The sequence below is a fragment of the Piliocolobus tephrosceles genome, chromosome 9 (assembly GCF_002776525.5).
Source record: "Piliocolobus tephrosceles isolate RC106 chromosome 9, ASM277652v3, whole genome shotgun sequence".
Classification (NCBI taxonomy): domain Eukaryota; kingdom Metazoa; phylum Chordata; class Mammalia; order Primates; family Cercopithecidae; genus Piliocolobus; species Piliocolobus tephrosceles.
Genome location: NC_045442.1, coordinates 118,209,196 through 118,219,022, shown reverse-complemented (window position 1 = coordinate 118,219,022; position 9,827 = coordinate 118,209,196). Strand labels below are relative to the sequence as shown.

The 9,827-nt window shown below is 44.8% G+C and overlaps 1 protein-coding gene across 2 annotated transcripts in view; it reads left to right on the top strand.

The window, feature by feature from the left end:
* Positions 1-9,827, top strand: part of MCM10 (minichromosome maintenance 10 replication initiation factor) — a 51,792-nt gene that overhangs the window by 25,389 nt on the left and 16,576 nt on the right. For both annotated transcript variants that reach the window (XM_023223311.2, XM_023223312.2), the window contains exons 9-13: positions 966-1,082; positions 3,818-4,017; positions 6,561-6,661; positions 7,507-7,617; positions 7,705-7,822. In XM_023223311.2, the coding sequence (XP_023079079.1) occupies positions 966-1,082; positions 3,818-4,017; positions 6,561-6,661; positions 7,507-7,617; positions 7,705-7,822 (647 nt within the window). The remainder of the gene's footprint in view (positions 1-965; positions 1,083-3,817; positions 4,018-6,560; positions 6,662-7,506; positions 7,618-7,704; positions 7,823-9,827) is intronic.

The following is a 9,827-nucleotide window of genomic DNA, read 5'->3' as shown; positions in this document are numbered from 1 at the left end:
TTGAGCTCAAGTGTTGTAGGAGATCTTGTCCTAGGAGGGGTGAGGACAAAGCCCGAGCTATTTGGGACAGTCCCGCTTGGTACAGTCTCTCCAAGAGGAGAATTGCAAACAAGAAGGGAGAGAGCTGAGTTCAGCGAGGCCCTTCAGGAGCTTGTCTCCCTCCAGTCATCTCCATTCAAGGCGAGAAGTGAGGAGGAAGGGGGAGCCAGCCTCCTAACTCATTTTTTCAGGAAGGCAAAAGCTTCCCTACCAACTCCTGTTTACGTCTGAGCATCTAGAACTTATCACATAGCTAATGCTAGCTCTAAGGAGTGCTGGGAAAACAGGAAACAGGATCTATTACCTGAGGCTGAGATCTCGGCCAGCCCAGACAAAATCAGGATTCCATTCGCAAAGATGAAAGAAAGGATGGAAAATGGGAAGAGAACTGAAGGTGCCTGCTGCACCCCGTTCCTAAAACAGTGATAGAGCACTGGCTTTAGATTCCTTTAGACCAGTAAAACCTCTCTCCTTGTTCCTAAAACAGTGATAGAGCACTGGCTTTAGATTCCTTTAGACCAGTAAAACCTCTCTCCTTTTTGAGACAGGGCCTCACTCTGTTGCCCAGGCTGGAGTGCAGTGGTGCGATCACAGCTCACTGCAGCCTCGACTTCCCAGGCTGTAGTGATCCTCCCACTTCAGCCCCCCAAGTAACTGGGACTACATGCACGCACCACCACGCCTGGCTAATTTTTGTGTTTTTTTGTGGAGACAGGGTTTTGCCACATTGCCTAGGCTAGTCTCAAACTCTTAGCCTCAAGCGATCCACCCGCCTCGGCCTCCAGAGTGCTAGGATTGTAGGCATGAGCCACTGCGCCTGGCCGTAACCTTCTTCAGTCAGCACCACCCATTCTTTTTTCTGTTCCTGCTAATAAAAGGCCATAATTTTGTCTGCCTTTAACTCCTGCCCCACCTTTTTCTTACAGGTGTGTTTATCTATCGATCATCCTCAGAAGGTCTTAATTATGGGTGAAGCTCTTGACCTGGGAACCTGTAAAGCCAAGAAGAAGAACGGAGAGCCGTGCACGCAGACTGTGAATTTGGTTGGTTTCAGCCTTGTTAGGATGGTTTCTGCTAAAGAAAAGAACGGTTAGGAATAAACTGTAGGTACTTTAGCTGTGATGACCAGTTTGGCACTGAGTGTCCCACTTAAAGGAAGAGTCAAAATGAGAAAATTTAATGTGTGGTTAATAATTGCCAGTTTTAAAAAGTGAGGACGGGGAAGGATGGGGAGATTTAACCTCTTAGGAAAGTGATCTTTTATCTGACCAAGAGGTTTAAGACAGAATTTTTGTTTGCCTTCAATTCTTATAGTTCCACAGAGCAAACATGATGAAATACAATGAAAATTATATTTTAACTCCATTATACCTTTTCTTAGGGCTTTTAAAAAAGATAATAGCTGGCTGGGCACGGTGGCTCAAGCCTGTAATCCCAGCACTTTGGGAGGCCGAGATGGGCGGATCACAAGGTCAGGAGATCGAGACCATCCTGGGTAACCTGGTGAAACCCCGTCTCTACTAAAAAATACAAAAAAAAAAAAAGATAATAGCTTCATTTACGTATAATTCACATACCATACAATTCACCCTTTTAAAGTAAGCAATTCAGGCCAGGTACGGTGGCTCAGGCCTGTAATCTCGGCACTTTGGGAGGCACAGGTGGACAGATCTTCTGAGGTCGGGAGTTCGAGACCAGCTTGGCCCACATGGAGAAACCCCATCTCTACTGAAAATACAAAAATTAGCCGGGCTTGGTGGTGGGTGCCTGTAGTCGCAGCTCCCTGGGAGGCTGAGGCAAGAGAATCACTTGAACCCAGGAGGCAGAGGTTTCAGTGAGCTGAGATCGCACCATTATACTTCAGCCCTGGGTGATAGAGTGAGATTCTATCTCAAAAAAAGAATATAAATAAAGTAAACAATTCAGTAATTTCTAATACATTCACACAGTTGTGCAACCATCACCACTGTGTAATTTCAGAACCCTTTCATTGCCCTGGAAAGAAACCCAGTACCCACTAGCAGTCACTCCCAGTCTCCTCTCCCCCAGCCCCTGGTAAGCACTAACCTACCTGCTGTCTCCATGGATTTGCCTCTTCTAGACATTTCATATAGTGGAATCACAATATGTGGCCTTTTCTGTCTGGCTTCTTTTGCTTAGCATAATTTTTCTCACAATTGATCTATGCCGTAGCATTTATCGACACTTTATTCCTTTTTGTGGGTAAATAATATTCCATTGTATGGATATACCACATGTTGTTTTATTCTTTCATTGGTTGATGGACATTTGGATTGTTGCCACATTTAGCTATTACAAATAATGCTGCTAACACACTCACATACAAGTTTTTATGTGGATGTATGTTTTCCACTCCCTTGGGCATATACCTGGGAGTGGGATTGCTGGGTCAGTATGGTAACTGTCTAGATTTTGGAGGAACTGCCAGACTGGTTTCCCAAGTGGCCCCACGGTTTTACATTCCCACCAGCAATGGATGAACTTTCCGGTTCCTCCCTGTCCTCATCAGCAACTGTTACTGTGTTTCTTCTTTGTTGTAGCCATTGTAGTAGATGTGAAGAGGTACTTCTTAGAGTTATTTGAAAGGATTACATGACAGGTTTTGGTTTCAGCTTTTTTTATTCCCTTATTCCTTCCTATTAAATGAATTGGTGGGCGGGAAAGAATAAGGTGGGAGACGATTGGAAAACGCAGTTTCAGAGTGAAGTACCTAACGAATCTCCCCGTGAGAACTAGATTCTTCAAAATCCGTTGTCTGGACAGGGGCAGTGGCTCATGCCTGTAATCCTGGCACTTTGGGTGACCGAAGTGAGCAGATCACTTGAGGCCAGGAGTTCAAGACCAGCCTGGCCAACATGGTAAAACCCCGTCTCTAGTAAAAATACAAAAATTAGCTGGGCGTGGTGGTGCATGCCTGTAATCCCAGCTACTTGGGAGGCTGAGGCACAAGAATCACTTGAACCCGGGAGGCAGAGGTTGCAGTGAGCCAAGATCACGCCACTGCATTCCAGTCTGGGTGACAGAGCGAGACTCTGTCTCAAAAGAAAAAAAAAAAAAAAAAATTCCATTGTCACCATAACTACTGTTCACTCAGTAGAACAATGCTGCACCATCTCGCTTTGTTTCTCTCACTGAAAGGATAGCACTTTTCCGAGGATCAACCAGAGAAACAGCTAGAAAAACCTCGCTGAGAGCTGATTTTGTTTTTAAATTATTTTTTACTGGGGCAAAATTAACAATATACAGTTAACCATTTTAAAAATGTATATAATTCAATGGTATTTAGTTGTGTAACCACCAGCTCCCTGCTTTCAGAATTCCATCACCCTGTGAAAACACTGGCACCCTAAAGTCATCACTGCCATCCCCGCCCCTCCATCTCCTGGTGATGTCTAATCTGCTTTCTGTCCCTATGGATTTGCCTCTTCTGTAAAAGGACTTCTACAACATGGGACCTTGTGTATCTGACTTCTTTCACCTAACTTGTTTTCGAGGTTCATCCTAGAAGCTGATTTCCTTTGTAGAAAGAGGGCAAGGGGAGTTTCATCAGAACAGTGCTTTCAGGGGACTCGCAGGAAAGAACTTCTTCCCCTCGGGGACTGAGTACCCCTTCCACGGTGGGAACGGTCGTGGAGGTCGGCAGGGAGGACTCTGCCTGCGTCATGTTCCGGGAAGTGGGGAGAAGGAACTGTGTCTGCTCACTGCTGTTTCCTGGCCTGTCGCCCTCATCCTGATGCCACTGCTCTGCCTTTTGCAGCGCGACTGCGAGTACTGTCAGTACCATGTCCAGGCTCAGTACAAGAAGCTCAGCGCAAAGCGCGCTGACTTGCAGTCCACCTTCTCTGGAGGACGAATTCCAAAGAAGTTTGCCCGCAGAGGCACCAGCCTCAAAGAACGGCTGTGCCAAGATGGCTTTTACTACGGAGGAGTTTCTTCTGCCTCATATGCAGCTTCAATGTAAGATGTTCTCGGGGCTTCTTTTGGGCAGAGGATTTTGCTTATCAAAGACTAAACCTACTGGTTATACCTTCCTGTAACCGTCATAGGATACTTGTACAGGTTTTATCTTTCATAACTCATTGCCTGAAACAAGTTGGTTAAAGACCGCTTTTATTCCCAGGTAGAGATAAAAACTTTCAGGAGAGAGAGATTGACTTATGTTGTGTTGAACTTTAAGAGAGCCCACTCTTCTCTTCAACTTTTTTTTTTTTTTTTTTGAGACAGAATCTTACTCTGTCACCCAGGCTGGAGTGCAGCGGTGCAGTCTCAGCTCACTGCAACCTCCATCTCCCAGGTTCAGGTGATTCTTCTGCCTCAGCCTCCTGAGTAACTGGGACTACAGGCGCGTGCCACCACGCCCAGCTAATTTTTGCATTTTTAGTACAGACAGGGTTTCACCATGTTGGCCAGGCTGGTCTCGAAATCCTGACCTCAGGTGATCTGCCTGCCTTGGCCTCCCAAAGTGGTGGGATTACAGGCATGAGCTACTGCTCCCAGCCCCTCTTTGACTTCTAATGTGAATAGTGCACCTTTGTCAGGGCCATTAAAAATGTGTTAATTACAGTGTTAGCACCCTTCTAATTATTTCTCCTACGACTATTTGAGTGAGGCTACAGACCTCGTGGAACCCAAATTTCATTCAGTGAGTGAATATACTATGAAGCCCACACAGGGAGTGGGGCGATGCTGGGCAGGCATCCATGGCCCCTTGCCTGAGGAGTCAGAGTCACTAGAGTCCCTGATGCTGTAATCCAAGGGTGTCCAATCTTTTGGCTTCCCTGGGCCCCTTTAGAAGAAGAATTATCTTGGACTATACATAAAATATACTAATGATAGCTGATAAGCTAAAAAAAAAAAAAGAAAAGTCTCTTAATGTTTTAAGAAAGTTTATGAATGTGTGTTGGGCCACATTCAAAGCCATCCTGGGCTGCGTGTGGCCCGCGGGCTATGGTTTGGACAAGCTTGTAATCAGTGGCCTTGTCACCACATTATATAAAGCATATCTGAGACTTGGCACAAGGCAGCTATAGTTGATCCAAGAATAAAACATAGATTTTTGGTCCCAATCCAACAGGAATGGGGCAAGAAAACTCACTTCCTGTTTCTTTTTTAACAGTAAGCATGTTTTTGAGATTTAAAATGATTTCTGAATTTTTCCAATCTGCTAAAAGCAATACATGTATATTAGTCTTTTAAAAGAACATACAATTCAACCAATGGAGAAAATAAAAACCAACTATAATCCTACCACCTGAAAAACTATTAGTTCTAGGCCAGGCATGGTTGCTTACATCTGTAATCCCAGCACTCTGGGAGGCCAAGGCAGGAGGATTGCTTAAGCCCAGGAATTTGAGACCAGCCTGAGCAACATGACAAAACCCCGTCTCCACAAAATGCAAAAAAATTAGCTGGGCATGGTGGCGCATGCCTGTAGTCCCAGCTGTTTGGGAAGCTGAGATGGGAGAATTGCTTGGGCCTGGGGAAGTTGAGGCTGCAGTGAGTCATGATTGCTCCACTGCACTCCAGGCTGGACAACAGAGTGAGATCTTGTCTCAAAAAAGACCCCAAATTGTTAGTTCCTTGGTATATATACTCCTAGGTGTTGTGTTTTGTTTTTTCATATGTATAAATTTTTAGTAATATAAAGTGAGATCATATTGTCCCTATTCTTTGTATCCACTTTTTTTCCAATGTAAAATAATTAATGTTTTTCTTATCTTATGTATTTTTAGTGGCTACATAGTGTTCTTTTACATACTCTGCCTTAATTCATTTAAACAGTTCCCTATGGGTGAACACAAATGGTGCTTCCAATGTTTCACATTATAAACAAAGCTGTTGTTCATATTCTACATTTTTGCATAATCCTTAATTATTTAAAGATAAATATCCAGACTGCTAGATCAAAGCATTGGGGTTTTTTTTGGTTTTTTTTTTTTTATTTCTTTTGCCAAATTTTGTTCCAGAATGACCTCAAGCAGAGGGCCTCTAGCTTTTTGTCTGTGACACAGTGCATAAACCAGTTATGCTATTGGGCCAGGACATTAAGAAAGCCTTCTTAGGCCGGGCGCGGTGGCTCAAGCCTGTAATCCCAGCACTTTGGGAGTCTGAGACGGGCAGATCACTAGGTCAGGAGATCGACACCATCCTGGCTAACACAGTGAAACCCCATCTCTACTAAAAAATACAAAAAAATTAGCCAGGCGTGGTGACGGGCGCCTGTAGTCCCAGCTACTCAGGAGGCTGAGGCATGAGAGTGGCGTGAACCCAGGAGGCAGAGCTTGCAGTGAGCTGAGATCCGGCCACTGCACTCCAGCCTGGGTGACAGAGCGAGACTCCATCTAAAAAAAAAAAAAAAAAAAGGAAAGAAAGCCTTCTTAGATGGTGTTTTGAGAAATTTTGACAGTGTGTGTCATAAATGATGATATCTATGCCTTCTTTACCTCATCAGAGCATTGGGGCTTTAGTGATTCTCCTTTTGGGGTGACTTGTCATTTCAGTGCAGCAGCTGTGGCCCCTAAGAAGAAGATTCAAACCACTCTGAGTAATCTGGTCGTTAAGGGCACAAACCTGATCATCCAGGAAACACAGCAAAAACTCGGTAATTTTGTTTTTCCATAAGAAATTTCTTTCTCCAGTTTAATTATGCAGCCTTAGGGATAAAAGACTACACGTTGGGTAACGTACACTGCTCCGGTGATGGGTGCACCGGAATCTCAGAAATCACCACTAAGAACTTATTCATGCACATAAATAAATAAATAAGCAAGCAAGCAGTCTTTAGGGTTGAAAATGGATGCAGCTCATACTCTTAAGTAAGAAGAATCCACTCATCACCTGTACTTAGTGAGTTGTGTGGTCTAACCTAAAGAAATCAAGCCTGGTTTGCAGGACCTTAAGGCAAAAAACAGCACATTGGTTTTAGCTGTGTCTTACCTTGGTATGCATTTTACAATTTCTTGGTGTGTCTGGGTCCACCTCTTTACATCCAGCATTAGAATCAGCAGCATTACCTTCCTGGCCAAACTTATTGGTTATCTTTTGTTAAAATGGGTCTTGGTCATAAAAACAAAAAAATTTTTAATAAAATAAAAATAAAAACAAGTCTTAATCAGAGAATGCAGCCCCCACCCTGGGCTTATGGTCATAAACCGTGGTCAGGGACCCTTATCCTTAGTGCGTATTCCAGAAACAGGGTATGGAATCACCCCCAGTTTTAAGGGCTTAGTATTCTAATCATTACTAGAAATAAAATATACTGAGGATACCTGCCATCCTCTAAGTCCAGTGATGGAGGTTAAGGATTCTTTTCTTTCCTCTTGGTATTCTGTCTTCTTCGTTTACATATGACTAAAATTACGAGTGCAGAGTTTAGAAAGTGGTGTGTCATATGACCTCAAACTATCTGAATGTGAATCCTCTAAAGCTGGTGTTGACCTGGCACAGGAATACCCCAGAGGAGCCTGTCTTGCTCTGAGGAGTTCAAGGAACTGATGGACCTGCCGACGTGTGGAGCCAGGAACTTAAAACAGCATTTAGCCAAAACCACGGCTTCAGGTACCATCAGCTGCGTGGCCGCACGTGTGTCCCTGTGTTCCCTCAGCTGCCCAGGGCACCCCCTCAGTCTGTGGGCTTCTGTTTCAGGCATCATGGGGATCCCGAAACCTGCCATCCAGTCCATCTCGGCCTCAGCACTCTTGAAGCAACAGAAGCAGCGTATGTTGGAGATGAGGAGAAGGAAATCAGAAGAAATACAGAAGCGGTAAGAGGAGCAGATTTAATATTCCCTGTTTGGGTCATCCATCTCAGGCGTCCTCAGAACGTCTTCATCGATTTCTAGAATGTGACTTCAGGTTTCGGTTGGCTGCGTTTTAACTCTGAAAGTTTAAAATAGTTTTCCCATAACCTGAATAGCATTTAAGGCTGTGTTATTTCTTACACTGGTGACTCCCAACACCAAATGGTACAGGTTAGAGTCATTATCACCATGGAAAAGGGAAAGGGGTGACATGTATGTAAAGAGGGTTTTTGTGAAGGGAGAGAGCGTAGGTTCACCTGCTGGCTGTCATTTTCTCTCTCTCTTTTTTTGAGACAGGTTTTCACTCTGTCACCGAAGCTGAAGTGCAATGCCGCAGTCTCAGCTCACTGCAACCTCCATGTCCCAGGCTCAAATGATCCTCCTGCCTTGGCCTCACAAGTAGTTGGGACTACAGGCATGTGCCACTATGCCTGGCTAATTTTTGTGTTTTTTTCTAGAGACTGGGTTTTGCCATTTTGCCCAGGCTGGTCTCAAATTCCTGGATGCAAGTGATTTGCCTGGCTGCCATTTCTGGGTTTTGCCACAATTCAGTTTTTTTTTATGACAGGCAGAGCCAGTGAGTAGAGTACAGTTCTTTGGATAAATGATAAAAATGAAGCACTAAGCCGGGCGCGGTGGCTCAAGCCTGTAATCCCAGCACTTTGGGAGGCCGAGACGGGCGGATCATGAGGTCAGGAGATCGAGACCATCCTGGCTAAGACGGTGAAACCCCGTCTCTACTAAAAATACAAAAACTAGCCGGGCGAGGTGGCGGGCGCCTGTAGTCCCAGCTACTCCGGAGGCTGAGGCAGGAGAATGGCCTAAACCCGGGAGGCGGAGCTTGCAGTGAGCTGAGATCCGGCCACTGCACTCCAGTCCGGGCGACAGAGCGAGACTCCGCCTTGGAAAAAAAAAAAAATGAAGCACTAAAAATGGAGAGTCATTTTAGAGGCAAAAGCAAGTGGAAATGTGTTATTTGGCTTCAGCCAATAATAATAAAAAAAATCAAGTGGAAATGCATATGGTAGGTGGACAAATGAATGATTCCTGAACTCAGGTCATCTGAATACTGATGAGAGCTGCGGTTCACAGGCACTTCATACGTACTCCATAAACACAGCATCTGAGCCTCCAGGGGCTTCTCAGCCTTGTTTTACTAATAGTGTGCCTGGAGGTCAGAGAGCTAGTTTATGCTAGAGCCGAGTTTTGGGCTCACACATGTGCTCTGGTGCCAAACCTTTTGCCATCCCAAATCTGGGCTGCTGAAAAGGCACCATCCACGAAAGGGAGTCAATGATAAGACAAGAGGAAATTCTTTGGGAAAGTAAGAGAATGGGTTTGTTCTCAGGCAGATTAGTTTGAGGTGCTGGTGGGATATCTATCGAGCTATTCATTGTGAGCCTATAGGTGACATAAATGATATACGTGGGCATAGAAATATGTACAGAGTTGGGGGATTCGTGGGAAAGAGAGAGTGCCCATCAGTTTGAAGCATTGCATAATGAAAATTTTCAGAGTTTTGTTGGCCAAGGAAACCTAATCTTTGCGCAGGATTTGATAGGCAGTTTGCAAACACAGCCTGGAGCTTGCAAGAGTGGGTGTCGGGTTGGGAAGAGTACTGCTCTGGGATGGGCTGGCTCCCGTCTTGAGTCTGGCCTTTGTGAGTAATGTGATCCTAGGCCTCAGTTTCTTCATTGATCAGATGATAAGTTTGGACTAGATGATTTCTGAGGTTTGTTGTTTGTTTTTAAATATCTCTTACAAGGCTGACTCAGTGGCTCATATCTATAATCCTAGCACTTTGGGAGGCTGAGGCAGGCAGATTGCCTGAGCCCAGGACTTCAAGACCAATCTGAGCAACATGGTGAAATCCTGTCTCTACAAAAAATACAAAAATTACCTGCGCAGGGTGGTGCACACTGTGGTCCCAGATACTCGGGAGGCTGAGGTGGGAGGATCACCTGAGCCT